Source organism: Vitis riparia, chromosome 10, assembly GCF_004353265.1.
Source record: "Vitis riparia cultivar Riparia Gloire de Montpellier isolate 1030 chromosome 10, EGFV_Vit.rip_1.0, whole genome shotgun sequence".
Lineage (NCBI taxonomy): Eukaryota > Viridiplantae > Streptophyta > Magnoliopsida > Vitales > Vitaceae > Vitis > Vitis riparia.
Window position 1 is genome coordinate 12,857,491 of NC_048440.1, and position 22,054 is coordinate 12,879,544.

Sequence of the window (22,054 nt, forward strand, 5' to 3'; positions counted from 1 at the left end):
AGCACCTAACATAATTTGATATAAAAATTAACCGTACGGTGAAGGGATGGGTTACTTATGAATAGAAAACAAAGCATCCTTCGATTGTTTGTTTACGGGAAGAAAAAGGGCGTAAGAAGTAAAATATGAGAGAAAAAAGAGAAGGGAGGTAAAAATGAAGGAAAGGAGGCAAAAGAGTAAAATGGAAAAGAGAGAGGGGCAAATGGGAGAGAGAGACATATTTAAAGTGGGAACGGCGCTGTGTCTGTCCTTTCCCGATAAGCCCGGTGATTGCTCGAATGGTGAAGCCTTAGGGCATAGAACCGCGAGCTCTCTTTCTCTCTCTTCGTATCTTGATTTCTCAAAAATTCCTGTACACTTGGATTTCATTTTCTCAGCCACCAAACAATCCTCATCTCTCTTTCTCTTCCTCTCTCTTAAAACTGGAACGCAAGAAAAAGAAATATCATTTCTAGTGAGAGAAACACGCATCCACGACTTCCTTCAATCTCTGTCGCAATTCAGCTCAGTTTCAGGTGAATTCGAGCTTTGTTAATGGCGGTTTTGGTGTTTTCAAGGCTTGGACTAGTGGGAGGGGACGAGGAGTTGAACAAGTGCTAGTGCATTTTTAGCGATACATAGCGAGTTCGAGAGAGAGAGTCTTTTTCTACTGAGAAGACTGCTTTCGCAACCGTAGGAAACAACCGCACGCCAACTTCGCTTCCCGAAATCCGAAGAAGGTCTTCTTTGTCTCCTCGTTTTGAAACCGCTCCGATCCGGCTCCATATCGTTCGTTGTTTGTTTGGTTTTTTTCCTTTTTATTTTCTTTGCCTTTTTTTCCTTAATTTTTTTTTCTGAAATGGAGCTTATTCCCACCTGTCATTCTTCAAATAATGTTTGATTCTTTGTTTTGCTGCGTAGGAACTGGAAATCGCAGGTTAAAACAAAATTTTTTGGTTCAATTTTTTTAAGCTTTTGAAATGGAGCTGTTTTGCGTATTTTGAGTTACGAATACTCGAAATTTTGTTTCGGTTTGTACGGTAATTGTTCTTCAGAGCGACAGATCCATGTGGAGGATGAGCACAGATCCGTGTTTTCTAGTTCGCATTGAAAACAAAGAAAACCATAGGAAAAACAAAAGAGTGTTCAGCCATTTTTACCATAATTTAAAACCTCAAAATCGCAGTCAATATTGCTGAAGATTTGGTGTCTGTAATATAGAAAACAGAAACGATGTATATTTTATGATTATTGTTTTCTTTCCTCTGGGCGCAGTAGTAATGTAATGTGTGCCATTTTTAGGTCATTGAAAGCCTTAAATTCGAAGGAGTTGAAAAAAGACATAGATCGGCGACCTGTACGCAATTGCCGACTCTGCAGGCTATATAGCTTAAATCTGAAGCAGAAAAAAGCTCATCAGATCAAGGTGAGAAGTAGTAAGCTTTTATTTTTCGCTTTTCCAAAGCTGATTATCTTTAAAAACAGATCTTTAGGGCTAAGTCAAATGAGATGTTGATAAAATGGGTGTGGGGATGTGTTTATGTTAGTGTTAAAACAGTGTACGTATTAAGCATCCGATGCTTCTCTCTCTTAGGTTCGCAGGGGCTGAGTGAGTCTGAGACATTTCAGGCTTTGCTTTTGAAAGCACTGCAAAAAGCTTAAACGAAGAGTGCTGACATTTCCGGCTTGGACTGCGATATATCGAACCGTAAAAAAAGGCCTTTTTATCACAACACAGCCAAAGTACTTCTGAGTATTCGTCATCAATGCAAAGGACACACCACCCCACCTGCACTCCCACCACTCCAACTGCCACCCCTTTGTTTCTCTAAACTCTCTCTATCCCTAGAAGCAACGAGGTAGACAAAGTCATAATAGGAAGCAAGGCAAAGGGGTCTTCTTCTTGTGCTGGTTTTCTTGGTGAAAGGTATGAAAGTGCTATGGAGGTGGACGAGATTCAGACGCAGGCGTGTAAGTTTTCCAGGGTTGGTAATGGTAGAAATGATTTGACCAAGATAGGTCAAAAGGGGGGAGATCAATACCCAGATGACGAGGAAGATTTAGAAATTAAAAGGGGAGGTGGTGGCGGAAGCGATGGTGGTCGCCTTCGCGCTTGGCACCACTCTCGGATTTTTAGGGTATCTCGAGCTTCCGGCGGCAAGGATAGGCATAGTAAGGTTTTGACGTCCAAAGGGCTAAGGGACCGGCGTGTTCGGCTTTCAGTCACCACCGCGATACAATTCTATGATCTTCAAGATCGGTTGGGTTATGATCAGCCCAGTAAAGCTGTGGAGTGGTTGATTAAAGCAGCCTCAGATGCTATTGCCGAGCTCCCTTCGCTGAATAGTTCATTTCCTGATACACCGAAGCAACTGAGCGATGAAAAGAGACCGAGCCCTGGCACTGAACAAGGGTTTGATTCGGTGGACTTAGAAGGCGAGCACAATTATCAGCATCAGCATCCCCAACAGCATATTTCTTTGTCGAAATCTGCTTGTAGTAGCACTTCAGAGACGAGCAAGGGCTCAGGGTTGTCTCTCTCGCGATCTGAGATCCGCGTTAACCGTGTGAAAGCCCGTGAACGAGCAAGGGAGAGAGCAGCAAAGGAGAAGGAGAAGGAGAAAGAAAATGAATCCCGTGCTGCCCACCCTCACAATGTGAACAACCCTATTCCCCAAAGCTCGTCTTTCACAGAACTACTCACTGGGGGTATTGGCTGTGCTAGCAATAACGCGACTTCAGTTCAGCACAACCCCAGTGGCGAGCCCAATTTGTTTCACAAGATGCCAAGACAGTGGAATTCCACTATGGATTACTTTGGCCCGGGATTTCTCGGGTCATCCTCGTCCCGGACCAATCACTCATCAGGATTTGCTGGACAAATCCACTTGGGAAATTCACTGCCGCAATCGCCGTTCAATGTGGCTGGCGATCATCATCCGGAGCTGCAGCATTTTTCTTTTGTTTCCGACCATCTTATCCCGGTGGCGACTTCGCAACCCGGTGGTAGTGACAACAACCTCAACTTTACTATCTCTTCCGGCCTTGCTGGTATCAATAGGGGGACCCTTCAGTCCAATTCTCCGTCTCTGTTGCCTCACCTTCAGAGGTTTTCTCCTATAGACGGATCATATGTACCTTTCTTCATGGGCGCTGCTCCTGTGGAGAATCATCACCACCATCATCAATTTTCACCTGGATTTGATGGCCGCTTGCAACTCTACCATGGCGACGGAAGCAGGCATTCAGACCAGAAGGGAAAAGGAAAGAACTAAGTTGCTGGAAGAGCACATTCCTCTCGGCTCAACATCGTTTCTGGTAAGCACTGATAATCTGATTTGCGCATTTTTCCATTCAAATTAGTTACCTTGCATCTCTTTACATCGCTTTTGGGTAGAGCTTTGCTTCTTTCTTTCCATGGGTTTTCAGTTTTCAGTCTATAATTAATAATTATGCTAGTGTGTAGTTTCTCGGAGTGCTTTTTGGATTTACGGGTGTTACATAAGCCACTACCTTAATTGTTTGCTTGCTTTCTTGGTATTATAAAAGCCTTTTAACTATTGGTCTTGGGCTTTATTTTATTGGTGTTTTTATTTATTTTATTTTTTATTATGGTCCTTCAAGATTCTTGCATGGATTACCGTGAATGGGGATCGGCGGGTTGTCTCATTGTTGGTTCTCTTCTTGGTTCCTTCCTTCCGTAGCATCTGTTGCCAAGGCCAGGTGTTAGTCCCTGACTGGAAGAACTTTGGTTTTAGAATCCCAATTCTATCTGTCACCTTATATGGTGCCCATCAGCACCACCAAAGTGGTCGCAGTGTACCACCTGTCAAAGGATTGGAGCACTGTTGAGCTTTTGTGATGTTTTCTGTTTGGGTAGTTAGTTGGTTAGGTAAGTCACATGAAAGGCTACCTGAATCCCACCGGGTAAATCCCATGCACGTAGGAAGGATTACTTTTTCAACCTATCTGATAAAGTTATAGGCTGTTATGAACTTAAAATAAAGCAGTTGAAATATTCAAACCTTGATCAGATAATTTAAGAAAAATAAAAACCATATTCTTAAGCAGTGAAGGAAGCTAAATATAGCGAGTCATCCTAAGGATCTTGACGTCTTTGTCTATGAGAATTTATTTAGTTACTAATGTGTTAAAATTAATTACCGGACATAAATAAAAAATTAGTGCGCTACAAACTATAAATTAGGTGGATAGCTAAGAAAACTGATATAAAATTAATTGTGTAAGTTAAACCATTAGAAGTTACTTTATTTAAATCATACTTGGCATTTGATTATTGTTTGTTCCTTTATATTTTCACCAGGTTCAGAATTTAATCATGTAAAAGTGACTGAAATGGCTGATCCAGTTATGTAATGCTTTCCTTTTTTTCTTCCATATTTTTCTGTTTCTTTCTTTCTTTACCTTTTTCCCTTTTGAGAATGGAAGATTTGCGATACTTATGACTAAACCTTGATGTTTTGGCTGAAGTTTCTCTTTTTATACTATGGATCTAATGTCCTAATATGTGATTAAATGATGTTTAATCAACATGCAGCTGGGTTAGAGAATCCATATGATTCTTCAGAAAAAGAAAAGATCTGAAAAACCTTGCATTTTGTGATTTTTCTTTTTCTTTCTCTTTTTCTTTTTTCAATGGCGTGAATTCTTTTGTTGAAGGTGTTTTCTTTTGTTGGTCCTCTTCTCTCTCGAGTGTTTTTATTGACTCTAATTTGTTGGATAGATGCCTGAAAAAAATTGTGAGAGCATCTTTCAAATATTGGCTTTGTACTTTTGATATGTAATAATTGGGGATCAATTAAGTTTATGTGGTTGAAGCATAGCTTTTGAGTGAAGCTTGAGGGGGTTAAAGCAAAGGAATTTTGCTCACACTAAAATAAATCACATTTTATGTTGAAGCTGAGGTTTAACTGCCATTATTTTAAACGCTATTCTTAATCTCTCATCGAATGTTTAATTGGAAATTTTTTGGTAGGAAGAGATCAGCCATGAGTATGGTGTCTAGATTTGAGGGGAGAGTAATTAGGTTGAGTAGAAAGAGAAGATTGGAGAAGATGGCTAAATCCCATGCAAATACTCCAATTTGAGAGGTTGAAATTCTTTTGTGGTTTGTTTTTTTTAATCTTTTCCCACAAATGGACCACAAGGACCTCTTTATAAGGGATTTCCCACAAATGGACCATAGGGACCCCTTTACAAGGGATTGGAAGTCTAGCTAGTATGATAAGCGACATGTGTGTGTAATCAATCTAACCTGCTCTCAATTATATTGTTTGTTCTAAATTCAATAGGCTTTCATAACTTTCAAACGTATTTTTATAGTTAAGAAGAACTCATACATATAGTGTCATGAACATTTTTTCTAATTTGATATAATATATCATAGTTAACCCCATATTAATACTACATTCTTTTGGGTCCCACGGGATTTTGGGGCCACTCAAACAAACAAATACCCTTATTGAGCTAAATAGAGTCCCATATTGAGGTTGAGAATCGACTTTGATACCGTTCCTTCCATGTAGATATCATATGAGTTCCTCTTAATCATATAAATGTACTTTAAAACCGTGAGGACTCATTAGAGGTGCAGATACTATGCCTTTATTGTGTCCTACGAGATTATGGGACACTCAAATGGAGAAACGCCCGAGTTAAACAGAGTCCCATGCCAAGGTTGAACATTGGCTTTGATATCATTTCTTCCATGTAGATATTATATGAGCTCCTTTTAATCGTGTAAGCGCATTTTAAAATTACGAGGACTTATCGGGTGTAGAGTGAACAATGTTTTCATGAAAGAAAATCGACTGTTGGAATCCCCATTTGCCAATAAAGAGGTGAAAATATATTGACATGGGGATGTGTTTCCTACATGTTGATGCCACCCTCTTCGTCTCAAATTGAACAAAGTAATTTTGACATGTGTACAGTACTTCATCACCTCAGTGAAACCCTTCATATCTCACCAAATAAACATCCCCAAACAACTTCAAAGCATCTAGTGGTGCGAGGGCAGGGCACATCACTAATGCATCCAAAGTGATTGGTATTGTGAAGGCAAGACACAAGCGGGACACACCACTTGAAACATGCTCATGTCTCCCGCAGGCGTATTATTATTAGTGTCAACCATCAAGTTGTTAATACTAGGAAAGTAGCCTTGAGGATTACTCATGGAGGTAAAACTAACTTCTATGAATTTGTAGATTGGCCAAGGATATATAAATTCCCTTTATACTTGAGTAGAGGGAGTGCAACAGAAACTTCTTGGTTGCCAAGACCCAATCAGAATCAATCCTTATTCTTTCTTCATTTCCATTGCGAGAAAAGGAAATTTCATCCTCCGAGTTAGAAAAAATATACAAGCTCTCTTCCCCTCCTTTCCCTTTTTGTCTTTTTTTTTTTGGGGCTACACGGAAGGAAACAAAGTAGAATTCTAACTGAACCAGTCACAAGGGAACCCCTTCATCTACCTCACTGAAATTTTGTCAAAAGATTCAGCCTCTTTACCCCTTAGAGTGAAGTAATTGAACTCTTTCCTTGCATCCTTGTGTGGGTAGCCTAGAGGCTTAGACTTCCACCTATGTAGAGGTCATTTAGGCTAGGGCATTGCCATCACTTAGCATAAGAAAGTTCAGAATGAATAGATATTTTGAAAGTCAAAAACACTTTTTTACGCTTAATAAGAGTTTTTATTCGTGACAGAGTTTTTATTTGTATACTGGACTATAAATTAGGATAAAAACTTTGGCCCTTAGATCTATGACTTTATATAGTTTGATTAGGAATTCCAACTTCTACTTTGACCTAGAAAAATGACCCTGTAATAGTTTAAACTCATAAGGGAATAAAAGTTCCTTTTATTTTATTTTATTTTTCCATATTTAAAGAACATATATGAAATTGTTTTCACTGCTTTGTTTAATCCTTCAAAATGTTACACTAAGAGCAATATGAAGCCGATGAATACAACAATTAACATGGGTGAATTTGATATGTGGATGTTTGCTGATTTTACATAAATTCACTAGTTATCTAGCATCAAACTTAACTTGAATTGGCAGTCCTTTTCCATCTACATGGACTAGACTACAGGAATCATTTTTGCCCAATCCACTTTATCTATAGCCATTTTTTAGCTTTCGACTCTTCTGCCACATGCCCTTTCTCACTCTCTTATGAGGTCTCCCGGTCTTTGCTTCCCCATTTCATTTTAGTTGACTCCATGAACCTCCACTATATTCCTACTTATGTGAGTGCAGTAATCAGTGCTTGTTGAGCTTGACTTTCTCCACCTTAGTTGAATTCAAAACGATCTAGACATTGATTTGTTTAGAGGTTGTTCCCCTCTAGTGTCCTTGCCCTTGCTTCATTTTCCTTTTGGCCTGCTTGTTCAATGTAATTTTTTTGTCATCTTTTTTGCTCTCATTCATTTCCTGTCAAATTAAAATATTTCCAGTTTCAGTTGTCTGAAATAGTAAAACCTACTAAATAAAATCTTTAAAGGCATGTTTGTTTCAAAAAGAATTATACTCTATCATTAAACATAGGTTTGAATTAGTTTTGGGATGATTTTAAATCCAACTTGTGACAGATAGAGTTGTCTCATGGAAAACAAATTAACCTTTTTGTTATCATGTCATGACGGGATAAAACAGCAAATGATTGTAGGATTTGTTTCTGTTGCCATTAAAGCACCCCATGCATCAATTACACTTGTGAAGCCCATGCTGTATGATTCCATTCTTTTTAAGGGAATGATTCAATTGCAAGAGTGAAGCTCAAAGAAAACCTCATCACTATTTGATTCAACAACAAAACAAAGTTTCGGGCCTGCTTGAATCTTCAACCTTGGTCTCAGTTTGGAGGCTGGATAATGATGTTAATTATGGCCACTTGTCTTAGAGGATAGTCCTAAAGTTTTGGAGATGAAAATAATATGAGTAATGGCATATCACAAGATGAATAGAATGGGAAGAATGCCTATATATTGTAACATAGAAGATTGTGATCACTTTTATGAGTAGTGTGGAAGGATGACAACAATGTGAAAGGATATAGTAACTGTAGACGGTAATGCCCTAGAGTGGTGTCAACTCTGTTACAGTATTTGCTCACTGAAACATTGTTTATTACAAACTTTAACATTGACTATTCAGTGATGTTTTGGCTTGGTTTTGTAGTGACCTTCGGTTGTCCGACTTGTTTTGCTTTTCTTCTTAGGATATTCTAGGTTTACTTCTCTTTATCAGATGATGTAAATTACTGAAAGATTTCTTGCCCTTCAATATTTGAAAGCGAAACTATTAACTGTCATGTACTGATTATAATCCAATATAATTACATATAACATAAGGAATACCTCCAATAAAACCAATCATCACCTTTTTTAAAACTACACCTCATTTTGAAACCTAGAAACCTATGATTTGTTTGAGAATGTTTTCAAAAACAACTCTTAAAAATGGTTCCCAGAATAGTTTTCAAAATTAGTTATATAATGTTTTCTAAAACAAAAGTCTGATTGAAAACTTAGAATGTTCATTACTTGTTTTTTGTATTTTCAAATATTTTTAAAAAGTAACTCTTATATGTAGTAGTTTGTTTTCAGTCATTCTTCATATTTTTATTATGACCTTTTAAAATAATAACAATAAAAAACAATTAGAATATGTTTATAAAAAGCACCTATTTCCAAAACAAGTTCTTAAAAAAAAATTGTAATCTATAAAAAAATTGTTAACTTGAAAACCAGTTTTCTGTTATTCAGAATAGAAAACTATTTTTAGAAACAACTCTTCGTTTTCAAGACTGGGAGTTGATGTAACATTTTTTCTTCCTTCGAAACATCAACTATTTGTAAGATTATGAAAATATGAATAGATGATGAGAAGTTGTCTTCTTTACAGGGTCATTCTAACTAGGAGTCTACGTAAAACAACCTGTAATTTCTTTCCTATCTGCTAAGAATGTTATAAGAGAGCTGATTTAACCATCCCGCTGGGCAAAATGTTTGTCCACCAAGAACTAGCTAGCTAAACCATATGACTACTCTCTTAGAGGCCACCCCACCAAAGGTTACTTCATTTCCTTTGACCATTCTTAAGTCTTTTCTTCCTAAACACAAAGAAGTAATTTGGACAGAATCACCTATCATTTCATTGTTGACCGGGTACTAAACTGGGATAAGGTGAGTTCTCAGGTCTCCACCCATCCTTTCTAGTTCACCAGCCCTAGCAAAATGGTATACTTCCTTTCGAAGGTGACCCTTTCCTCAAAATGCTCATCATTGATCCCATGCTTTTAAGGTGGGTGATTTTTGAACGAAAATATCAAGTGCAAAGTAGTGATTCTGTTTGTCCACATTTTGATCCACTATTTTATGTCATGACGCTTTAGGGTTTCCTTTTAACCAGATTAAATATTGTTTGTTCCCTCTGCAATTTAAAAAGTGGTGTTATAGGTAGAGGGTTGGTTGCAAGAGGGACCCGGTTGGTTCAAAATGCTCAATGGAGTCAAACATGTTACCAGTTTGGTAAGTGGAAACCAATTTATTCATAATTGTGAAACTAATGCATCCTTCAAAGGTTTGAAGTAAGAACTAACAATTTGTGTGATTTGTGTTTGCTAAGGGTTAAAAATCAGAATCCCACCCTATATGCACCCTCAATCATAAATTACACAAGTGATGGAATGCATGCAAACTTAAATTTGAGATTGTTAAAAATTAAAATTCTAATGTCATGTTAAATCATTGCTTTCTCTAACAAGTTAAACAATTAGAAATTAATCAATGATGGATGCTGATGCTAAATAACAGTCACCTCCCTTTTTACTTGCAACCTTTCTTATACATGATATAAAATAGAAAGGGAAGCTAAGACTCCTAGGATTTATAATTCTAGTATCATGTTAAATAATGTCTTAGAACTTAATTTTTTTTGGAATATACTAATAAGATCAATTAAATTGGGTAACGATTAAATAATGTAAAAATCAACCATTAGCACCTCCCCCATGGGATTTCTATTTGGGAAATGATATTTTAACCATAACTTGTACCCCTACTTATGTAATGAGTAATGATTGGTGGTAAAAATAAATACTTTTTATTTTTACCTTTTCTTTCCATCACTATTCACAAATTGTAACATTAACAAATAGTAAAACTTGTAATTGAAATAACATCTTCCTCTTATTTATATGAAAAATGTTGTTATTTAACAATTTTAAAAAAGTGATTTTAGAAAAAAAAAGAAAGAAAGTATATATATATATATATATATATATATATATATATATATATATATATTTTTTTTTTTTTTCTTCCTCCACTCAACATTTACCAGCTTATTAATAAAAGAAGTGACAAACGATGTGGAAAAAGGTAATAAGACTTTATTTTGGCTGGAATAGTAATTACCAGCTGCCAATTGTTGTAATCAATTGTAAAAACCATGTTGGCTAATTTAGGGAAGTCAAACAAATCTTAGATTTAGCTACTTTTGATGCCGTACGGAAATGAGGCAGACATCCTGCGACTAGTGAATTTTTATCACAATTTTGAACTTAGTTTGTCTCCTAAATTGTAATTTGCTTTTAAAATTTTATGGTGTATGGTTTGAAGAACGTTTTTTCTTTGTAATTTTAAAATAATTTAGAAGGAAAGAAATAAAAAAGTGTTCAAAAGTAAAGAGTGGTTAGTTCAAGTGTTAAAAACACTTTTTAACAGTACTGTGTCACATGTTAACTTGTACATAAAAGAAGGGTCAATGCCTTTGATGTTGTATATTGGGTGGGATATATAGTCGAGGGATGAAATAGTTATTTTTTGTGTTCTCTCTTTAAGGCAACGTTGTATATATCTATATATATATATATCCTATGTATCCCTTTTTGATAATTATAATATTTTTTTATTTACTTATCAAAAAATGGTGCATGATATAGGGTATTCTACAACAAAAAAGTGCAACCTTTTGTAATCTTTTTATCCAAAACATGTCATCATTGAATATTTTAATTATGAAATATGTATAACACATGATACTATCATACATTATTGGAATCTAGGAAGATCGATGGGAGGGGAAAGTTTAATGTGAAATTGTATTATAGGCTCTTAAGGGCTAAGAATAGCTTTTTATTCCCAGTCAAAGAGATTTGGGGTTCGTATGCCCCTCTTAAAACTTGTTTTTTTTGCTTGGAAAGAAGTGTGGAGAAAAATTTTAACAGTAGACATGTTAATGAAGAGGGGCTGGTCTATGGTCAATAGGTGCAACCTTTGTAAAGATAGTGAGGAATCGACAGACCACATTCTGATTCATTATGTTAAGACAAGGGAGTTATGGACTTTGCCGCTATCATATTTTGGACTGGTATGGGTGTTCCCGGCTTCAATGATGAATCTGCTTCTAGAATGGAAAGTTGAGGGATTAGGAAGAAGAGGAGAGCAGTTTAGAGATTGATGCCTATTTGTCTTTTCTGGTGTATTTGGGGAGAGTGAAACTGAAGAACATTCCAAGAGGAAGAGTTGTCAGATCAAAGTTTGATGAATGTCTTTTTCCGTTCACTTCTAGAGTGATGTCTCAATAGCTTTTGGATTTAGACTCTCCCTCTTTTCTTAATTTTTTGGGTTATTGGCATAGTGGCTAGCTTTTTATCTCTCTAGGGTTTTTCTTTCTTTTTGCAGGCCTTGTTTTGGCTCTTTGTACGCTGCCTATATACGTAGGGTGTGTCCCTTGTTTTGGCATTTTCTCAATTCAATATATCTTTGTCTATCAAAAAAAATTATTGGAATCTAGGAAGTGTTGAGGCAGAGCACAAGAGATTGGTAAAGAGGGATGAAGAGGATATATTGTTTTGGATAGATTCAAAGGATGGAATATTCTTACTCAAAGTTCTATTTTCTTATTTGGAGCTAGGAGAAGAACAACTCTTCCTATGGAAACAATTTGGAATCCATAGGTACTAAGATAAGTTAAGGAGACGATGGAGCTTGACAAATTGATTCTATCTTTGCATGAGATATCAATAAAAGAGGGATAGAAAGGATAGGTTGTTTTGGATTGAATTTAAAGGATGAAAAATTCATGGTTAAAACCTTCTAATCTTATTTATAATGGGGTAATGAGGAAACTTTTCATATGGGAATAATTTGGAATCCATGCATCTCGATGAAAATGGTGCTCTTGGAAAGCCATTTGTTAGAGGATTCTAACTTTGTACTAGTTGAAAAAGAGATAATTAACCTTGACAAATTGATGTGATCTTTTTAAGGGTGAAGAAGAATTAGGTAACCGTATACTTTTTCATGTAGGGTCTTATGATAGTTGTTATTTTCTTTATTTGCCATAGATAGACAATAGTCTTTTTCAATAAGAGAGATTTTATTGATTAATACAAAACATTTGTGATGAAGAAACAAAAAAGACTCAAAGTGATATCCTTTTGCTTATTTTTCATTACTTGGAGGGAAAGAAATTAGAAATCGTTTAAAATTTTGGAAAATTTGGGTCAAGCTCTCAAAACCTTGTTAATGTGCACTTTTTTGCTTTTGGGCTAAAAAGTGCATAAATAAAGCCTTCGAAGTCTATGTAGATCATATTGACTGATTTGATTGGGTACTAACTTTAGAGAGGTGGTTGTTTTTTGTTTCTTCCTTCTATTTACTGTTTAATGACCTTTGCATAGACCTTGTGTATTTTGATATACTTTTTTCTGTCCTATCCTTATAAAAACCATGTATTGATACTAAAATACGAATACCTTTGACAATTCATAGCATCTTTGAGAAGGTTAGATATAAAATGTATTTAGAATTGCAATGAATAATAAAAAAAGGGTCTTACATGTACATATGTTAGAAATACATGTTCATGAGAAATTTTGTTAGCGAAAATCTAACAAAGGAAATTAAACAAATGTTAGGTTTACCCTTTATGTATATGTTCGACAGTGTGGAAAGAAAGCAGCTTGTTAGCATTTGACAATGAGGAGTTATTGATCCAAAAATTGAAAAAAAAATTTGTATGTAATTTGTGGTCCTGGTCTAGGGTTTCTATAGATATAAGCCCTTTTTCTCTTATTAGCTTCATTAATTGGTTAGATTCAAAATAAGGACAGGTGATGGTTTTTGCTCTTTCCCTCCCCCTCTGGGTTGAACCTTTAGGCTTTATTGTATACTTCTTGTATACTTTGAGAGCACTGGTTTTGGTGTCCCTTTTTTATTATATATGCTACTTTTCTTTACCTATCAAAAAAGAAAAAAAGAAAAAAACCAAATGTTAGGTTTAATTGCATGAGATATTGTCGTTTTAATTCAAATTTTAAGTCCAGGAACATTAGAAAGTTTTTTTTTTTTTTATCATATAAAGGAAATGTTCTTATTATAAGAATATCTTATAAAAATATGCTTGTTCGAGCAAATTTTAAATTATTCCTATATGATGAGAAGAAAATATATGGAGAAATCCTAACTCGAAGAGAAGGAATGTTTGGAATTTGGAATTTTTTTTTACTATTAATGCAAGTTCTAAACCAAACTATGTACATGGTTTTTTTTTTTTTTGTTGTCTGCTTTTTTTTTTTTAATTTTTTAATTTCTTATCTTCTTTTCTCTATTCTTGTTCTTTTTTGTTTATCACAATGAGTACCATGTACATATGAGACATATGTTGGATTAATTTTCTATCACAATTTTTTTACCTTTCAGTTTTTGCATCGTTACAATTAATTGCCAAAACCTTAACTGGACACAGATATGATACTATATAATATTGTGTTCCATTTTTATGTTAAATGTGTGACCGCTAAGTATCCCCAAGTTTAATATATATACATATGAAAAAGGTGACGAGAAAAAAAATTGATGGACAATTGAAGGGATGGTAGAATTTGAAGCATTTGAGTTTTGATCCTGAAGATGATGTTTGATGAAGACTTTTGGTTAATATTTATTTATTTATTTTCATTAAATGGAACTTGAAATTAAAAATTATGTTTATAAAATTTTGTTTCTGTTAATATCACGATCAACTTATATACTAAAATTTTATATTTTATTAAATATATTTATTTATTTTCAAAATCATAATGCCAATGTTTCTTATATGTATTTATCCTTGTAATAACATCACTATCTTTTATAAAATTGGTAGTTAATTACTTTATGCTTCCCTATATTTATGTATTTATTTTTGGTCTTGTTAATATACTTTAAAATAGGAAATCAGTGGATGCATGCAATTTAGAAGTTCACGATGATGATTGCAATGTAGATAGTGAGGTTGTCATTTGAGAGTTTGACCAAGTAAGCAACAAGTCTGAGGGAGTTGAGGAGTGGATGGACGTTGTGGCATGTGTCTAGACTTAGGCATAATAACTTATGTATGTATCTTACATTCCTTACCCAATTGATTGTCATGTAAGCTACTAAGAAATCTACTAGTAAATTTGTCCCCACTGCAGGATAACATCCCTCCTTGAAGGATAAACATACGTCCCCTTGATGAATAGTTGCTTCCTTAAAGAGGGGGAAGGAGAACATTTGGGAGAACCTTTTAAAGAGTTTAGGGTGAGAATTGGAACCTTTTAGAAGCCTTATATGAAGGCCTAAAAGACACTCAGAGCTATTTCAAAAAGCCAAAGTTGGATTCCGAAGGCCAGAGACAGGCCTGGAAGGTTATTCAACCTGAAAGATGGTATAGAGCTTTTTCAAACTGAAGAAAACCAGAGACCTAAAAAACACTTTTGAGAGGTTTTTAGAGACTTCATCATCACCTTCAATCAATTCAGTTGTCTTGGTGTCTCTTCAAGCTATGCATCCTCTCGCCATCTTTCCACCTCAGTACTGAAAGGAGCTGCGACTACGGCAGCTCCACTTAGCCATCTTAACACTTAACAGTGCACCTCAGCATAGATGACCATCTTGATTAGTGAATCCCAAAACCTTCTACCATCGTTTTCTTTTCTTATTCATCATGATTTGAGTTTGACAACTCTTGGGCTAGTTAATGATCTATCATAGTTCCTAAAGGCAAGCAGAAGAGTGAGGGTAACCAGAAATCATGACTAAAACAGCGAGATGAGAAAATTTGAACACTTCATAGACTTGTTAACCCACAGAATCTCTGCATTGAGTCTCAAAAAAGAGTTGTTGGTAGCATGAAAATGCTTACATCCAAATCACAGGTGCTAGGAGAACTCTTTTCCGATCATGTTCCACAAAGGGGTGGGCTGCTACATTATCATTGGAAGCTGTAATTAAGTTTTATGATAGTCTTCCTCTTAAATAAAAATGATATAATCAGAGGTTGGTAGTGACATTTCATGGTTATCCATCTGTGCGGAGGGACAAAGTCAAAGGGATGTACCCCTGCCGGAAGAAAACCTGAAGATTTGGTGTGGGAGATAACTTGTTTTAAAACTAAATGGAGTTCCCTCTTAAATGATGCTATCAAAGCAACCTTTTCCAATTTAGACAGAAGACAGAGGAGACTGACTAACATTGTGCAATTAACAAGCTTTTGGGGGCACCAATGAAACTAAGGAATAACATAACAAGTTCAATTTAGAAATTGAACCAAGCTTAGATCCTTGATGTATTGGCACTCTTGGAAGGCAAATGCTTGATGACATGACTCTCCAATTGTTGTATTTTCTCCTTTCAGTGTTCTTCCTGTTGTTGACGATTCTAGTTTACAAGGAGCTAATAAAAATGAAGCTATGCATTTGATGATGGTTAAAGCAGTCTATGCTTACAGATGCATTTGGGCCTAGGTTAGAGTCATTCAAATACGTAACTGTAGGAGACTCAAATTGGATTCCCTTCTTTAAGAGATGAGCATTGTCAAATTCTTTTGTTTTAGAATCTAGTATTATACTTACCAATTCAAGATATTGAAATTCCTTTTCATTTTGATCACTATTTTATTCAAGTCTTTGCTTGGATGTGGAAAAGGTTAACCCATCGGGAGTGGTCTGTATATGTTGGCAAACTGAATATAGACTGGAAGGACTACATTCGCTTTATCTGGTGGTTGCAGGAGGCAAGCTGGTTTTTATTGAAATATTAAAAAAGAGCTCTCAACTTCTTGAGGAAAATTTTTCTTCCCCTCCTATCAAATTTCAAGTGGCATTAAAGTTTGACCATTGTGCCTTGGTTTTGGGTAATGATTTGGCTTTCTTAACCAACGAAGGTGTCATATACCTATTCTTGTTGCAGAAATTTAGTGAAGCTTGATCTATCATGTATATACTCAAAGAGTACTATATCATCATGCAAGCACTAGGACATTTTTAGCAGGGCCTTGTTAATGGGGAGTTCAATATTTTAAGTCGAACCTTGAGCTGTCAAAGGCAACATTTATTTGAAGTTTTGGAGAAGGGTTGATTGGTTTACTTGACAAGAGAATACTATTTAGGTCAAACACAAATTAGCGGTTTTGATCAGTTTGATGTGCTTCTAAGCTTTATGAGCAACAATTTGATTGCACACAATCAAATAATTATGCAATAAGGAGATTTTGGAAGTTATGAGAAGTTTCCATGAAAAATTTGTTTCATTTGATGACTCTCTAGATGAACTTGTGTTCAATTCAGATGTTCATTACATAAGTATGGAGATTGAGTGAAGATGTCTAAATGATTGGACAGTTTTTTCTTGTGAATTAGTTTTCAACTGAGATTTATACAAGCAATGAATGTCATATATGCTGCATGCCTACCGTTGGATTCAGTGTTTAGTAATATCGTGTCAAAATACTGGTTTTACTCTTCTTTCTTAGGTCCTCAAACCTTTTAAGATAATGAGATATAAAATGGATTTTGACCATGGAAGGTTGTTCATGGGATAGGGATTTTATTTTCTAGTAACTGTTTCAGTACTCTAAAATGAAGCATTGAGCGGATTCTATTTTTCTAAATGTTTTTTGTCCCTTAAAAGAGGAGCATTGCATGCAAGACGACCAACTTGTGAAAGTGCTTGGGGATAGTGTAAATTAACTGGTTAAAGTGGTTGAACAGGGAGCAAATATTTTCCAGTAAGTTAGATATTATACTTGAGAGTCACCTAGAAACCTTGCAGATGCAGTGTGACATAGCCAACATGTTATTGGTTAATTACTTCCAGGTTCACTGTAAAGAAAATTATTGGAAAGTTACGTTCTACATCTTTGAATTCATCAGTTCTTAAAGTCATAAGGGTAGTTGTGAAAGAATTGTTTATTAATCCAGTGTAGATGGAAAGGAGATTATAAGGGTGCTGATCTCAGTTTCAATAGATCTGTATGAGATCTTTTGCCTACCAAACTTACGTAACTTATGTTTTGTTTTTTTTTTTTTTGCTTTATACTATATTGACACTCCATGTTCAGAAACATTTTGCATAATGGAGAGCATCAACATGCAAACAAACTAGGCATATATGAGAGTGTTGCCTTTCTTAGTTTCATATCCAAAATAAAAACTTAGTCACTTTTTGAATAGGAATCCTGAAAGACAGAAGTGGAGGCATTTCTGTATTAGGAACATGCTGGATTGACCTGAAAGAGAATGTAGATGTAGGGACTCCTAGTAGTTGGGACGGAGGTGATTTAACCCATGGAAAATTCTATAATTGTACTGAGCTATATTTCTCACGTAGGATGTTTTTCTACTGATGCTTGTATATCTTCTCTGCATGCTCATAAATAAATTGTGTACACGTATACAAATACACAACACAAGCTTAGCAGCTTCACTTACAGAACAGTATTTGTATGTGACCCTTGCTGCACTACAGCTTCCTCTCCCCCCCACAGGTGATTGGTGTAGAATTGAAGCCACACCAGAGGCACCCTGACATCCACACACATTGAGATTGGAACTTGACAAGGTTATTTTATGATTGGGGATAGAATATCATGTGTATTAACTTGAGTGGTTATGTTGGTGCAGGAAAAATGAAGATGGAGAAGTAGAGAGGGAAGCCGTGAGTGAATGCATGCCTTCCCCTGAATTGTTATTATTTATGCTTTATGCGTTTTGAAATGGTTGAGCTTTCCATCCACACATTGGGGATATATTTGCTTTGCTTGTGCATGGGAAGCATTGTGTGTTTTGATGAGATGATTTGATTTGAAGTTATTCATCAATTTGCCTTTTGGAATTTGTCTATACTTATTATTTAAGAATCAATCTACTTTATGAAGCGGAATTGCATTTTGAGTTTCTGGAACACACCCCCCTACCCCCTACCCCCAAAAACAACCCTCATTGCGACCTATTATTAAATATTATATTTGTGGGTCTGAGCGTGCGCCAGATTCGTTTCTTGTCTTTTTGTCTTTGATTATCCATTGTGGTTTCACAAAGTAGAAAACCTATCACGGGTCTCTTTTGGTGCTGTCTGTCCTAATTTCAATGTTTTTTAAAAATTGGTTATACTTGTATCTCGTGGTGACATTCAATCTCAGTACATGTTAAGGAGGCAAAAAGTGTTTGCCCCTGATTTGTTTGAAAATTTTTTAAATGATTACTATGCCTCCGTCTCATGGATTATTAAGTTATAAACGGGTTTTAAACATGGTAACAATTTTTGTTGGGAAAAATTAAAGAAAGAAAATTGCAAAGCAAAGTATGGATATTGAAGCAAAAGTGGTGGTTTCAACTTTCAACTTTCAACAGATTCAGACCCTCATCTTTCATTGGTCCAAGAGGCCCAAATCCGTTACGCTGGAAGATGCGACGAATAGGTGGGTATGGAGATAAAAATCGGACTTTTCTCAATAGTATGGTAATTTTAAAAAATTATTTTTAAATTATTATAGTAGAAGAAGTTATTACAAATATATGATAGTTTTTGCCATCTAGGAGAGAGGGTGAACGAATAAATTTTTTTTTTAACTAAAATCGTCTTTTCAAAAGACGATTTTATTTCCATTTTAAAAAAAATAAAAATTCAAAAGGGAAATCGTCTCTTGAAGAGATTAGTTCCCATGAAAAAAAATAATATATTTTTTAAAAAAATCCCAAATTAAAAAAAAAATCTTCAAGGGAACTCGTCTCTTGAAGAGACGAGAGTTTTTATGAAAAAAAAAATTATTTTTTTTCATGGGAACTCGTCTCTTCTTCAAGAGATGATTTCCCTTAGGGATTTTTTTAAAAATAATTTGTAATAAATATTAAAAAAAATATTAATTTTTTTTTAATGAGAATTCCGTTTTGAATTTTTATTTATTTTTTAAATGGAAATAAAATTGTCTTTTGAAAAGACAATTTTGGTTAAAAAAAAATTTATCCATTCACCCTCTCCTAAGTGACAAAAACTACCATATATTTGTAATTTCTTTTACTATAATAATTTAAGAATAATTTTTTTAAATTACATACTATTGAGAAAAGTCATGATGATTCCTAATTTGGGAAACCCTTCTACCTCCGCCAACTACACTCTAAAAACCGTTAAAAAAATAATAATAAATAAAAAAGAAAAAAGAAGAGGACTGCAAGCAATACGATCATATGCTCCTAACAAAACAAATGTTAGGAGGTTTCTCTTCAAAATCACGATTAAAAACTTGAAATACTTTTAACATATTTTTAAATATATTATCATTCTACATATAATTATTTTTTAAATAATCCTTAAAAAAGAAATAAAAATATTTTTTTAAAACATCTTATTTTCAATTTTTAACAAAAATAGAAAGCAGTTTTCTAATTACCAATCATTTTCGTTTTTCTGTTTTTTTATTTATTTAAAAAATAAAAAATCATTCGAAAAAAAGGGTGGTAAAACAGGGCCAAAGTCTTTCGTTCTTTCCCCATCCTTACAACAACATCGATTATGCATTGGATCTCAAACAAAACTAAATCTCTAAGTATCTAATATAATCCCTTAAATAATTTACCAATAAAACTAGTGGACGCTTTCAAAATGCCATCAGAATCAGAAATAAAGATAAAGACGGATTACAAAACAGGTTCGCAGAGAGTGAGGGATTTTTCTCAATAGTACGGTAATTTAAAAAAGTTATGCTTAAATTACTGTAGTAGAAGAAGTTATTACAAATATACGGTAGTTTTTGCCACATAGGAAAGAGGATTTGCCACTTAGGAGAGAGGAGAGAGGAGAGAGGTTCAGCGGATAAATTTTTTTTAAAACAAAGGGAAATCGTCTTTTCAAAAGACGAGTTCCATGAAAAAAAAAATAGTATTTAAAAAAATTCCCCATTTATAAGAGAACTCGTCTCTTGAAGAGACGAGTTCCATGAAAAAAAATATATATATAAAAAAAAAGAAAATTCCTTCAAGGTATATATTTAAAAAAAAATTCCACAGGGGAAATTCAAGAGACGAGTTCCCCATGGGAATTTTTTTTTTTTAAATATTTTTTTTTTAAAAATTCCTAAATAAATTAAAAAAAAAAAAAAAAACAATTCCGCAAGGGAACTCGTCTCTTCAATAGATGAGTTCCCATGGAAAAAAAAATATTTTTTAAAAAAAGTTCCCAAATTAAAAAAAAAAAAAAAAATTCCTCAAGGGAACTCGTCTCTTCAAGAGACGAGTTTCATGAAAAATAAAAAATATATATATTTTTAAAAAAATTCCCAAATTATTATTTAAAAAAAAAAAAAACAATTCCTTAAGGGAACTCGTTTTTTTTTTTTTTTAAAAAAGTTCCCAATATATATATATATATTTTTAAAAATTCCCAAATTATTATTTTAAAAAAAAAAAAAAACAATTCCTCAAGGGAACTCGTCTCTTGAAGAGATGAGTTCCCATAAAAAAATATATTTATTTTTTTTAAAAAAATCTCAAATTATAAAATAAAAATAAAAAATTCCAAAGGGGAAATAGTCTCTTTAAAAAAAAGTAATATTTTTAATATATTTTTTTAAAAAATCCCAAAATATAAAAAAATAAATAAAAAAAATATTACAAAAGGGAAATTGTCTCTTCATTAAAAAAAAAAATCCCAAATTATAAAAAATCCCAAAAAAAAAAAAAAAAAAAAAAATTTACTAATTTGGGAACTCGTCTCTTCAATTGAATTGTGTGGTTGCATCTCTTCATTAAATTTTTTTTTTTTCCCATGGGAACTCGTCTCTTCAAGAGACGAGTTCCCTTGTGGAATTGTTTTTTTTTTTTTTTTTTTTTAATTTGGGAATTTTTTTATAAAAAAATATTTAAAAAAAAAAAAATTTCCCATGGGAACTCGTCTCTTCAAGAGACGAGTTCCCTTGTAAATAGAGAATTTTTTTAAATACTAATTTTTTTTTTTCATGGAACTCGTCTTTTGAAAAGACGATTTCCCTTTGAAAATTTAAAAAGATGATTTTGGTTTAAAAAAAAAAAATTATCTGCTGAACCTCTCTCCTTTCTCCTAAATGGCAAATCCTCTTTCCTAGGTGGTTTAAGCATAACTTTTTTAAATTACCGTACTATTGAGAAAAATCCAGAGAGTGGGGGGAAGAATGGCTGGTGTGGGAGGTAGACTTTATTCACGTGGATCTTGGAGTGCACCAGCCACCAGCAAGGGCAACGCCTTCATGTGATCATACAGGTAAAAGCTCCCAGGCAGAACCAGCTCATTTATGAAATATTAATTGCTCTCATTTCAAATAAAATAAGAGGTGAAGAGGTACTGCCTAGCAATAGCTACCTGGAAACAGCCTGCCCCATCAATCATTCTCAGCTATAAACTCATTCAATAGTCCTCCACCCCCCTCCAAAAAATCTCCTCCACTCATCATACTTCGTCCAAGTACTAGTCGTCTCTGGAACCTTATAAATTGAAGCCCCTACTTGACACTAAGAAAACATCCAACCCCACCCACTCCCAATTCCCAGTCCCTTCCTCCTTCAGATTCAAACAAACCGACCCCTCAAACCAAACATTAAAAAAACAAACTCAAATGATTTTACAGCACCTTCTTTTACAAGTGGCTTTGGGGTACCCCAAAAAGCCACTATTAAAACGTCAACTCTATTAACCAAAAAAATAAAAAAAATAAAAAAATGCGGTTTTTAGGCATTAGTAGGGCACTACAACCTGGTGAACCCC

The 22,054-nt window shown here is 34.4% G+C and overlaps 1 protein-coding gene across 3 annotated transcripts; it reads left to right on the top strand.

The window, feature by feature from the left end:
• The first annotated feature begins 249 nt into the window (after positions 1-249).
• Positions 250-18,213, top strand: LOC117923342 (transcription factor TCP2). 3 transcript variants are annotated; one of them, XM_034841597.1, is made up of 4 exons: positions 251-768; positions 1,282-1,405; positions 1,574-3,297; positions 17,941-18,213. In XM_034841597.1, exon 3 carries the CDS (start codon positions 1,920-1,922, stop codon positions 3,252-3,254), a length of 1,335 nt encoding a protein of 444 aa, XP_034697488.1. In that variant the 5' UTR covers positions 251-768; positions 1,282-1,405; positions 1,574-1,919; the 3' UTR covers positions 3,255-3,297; positions 17,941-18,213. The 3 variants fall into 3 exon arrangements, with proteins under 3 accessions (XP_034697489.1, XP_034697488.1, XP_034697487.1); XM_034841596.1 differs by having other exon boundaries at positions 251-719; XM_034841598.1 differs by lacking the exon at positions 17,941-18,213 and having other exon boundaries at positions 250-719; positions 1,574-3,298.
• The last annotated feature ends 3,841 nt before the right edge of the window (positions 18,214-22,054 follow it).

Excerpts from the sequence above, each read along its gene's own strand:
- LOC117923342 (XM_034841598.1), top strand. The coding sequence starts at position 1,920 with ATGGAGGTGGACGAGATTCAGACGCAGGCGTGTAAGTTTTCCAGGGTT.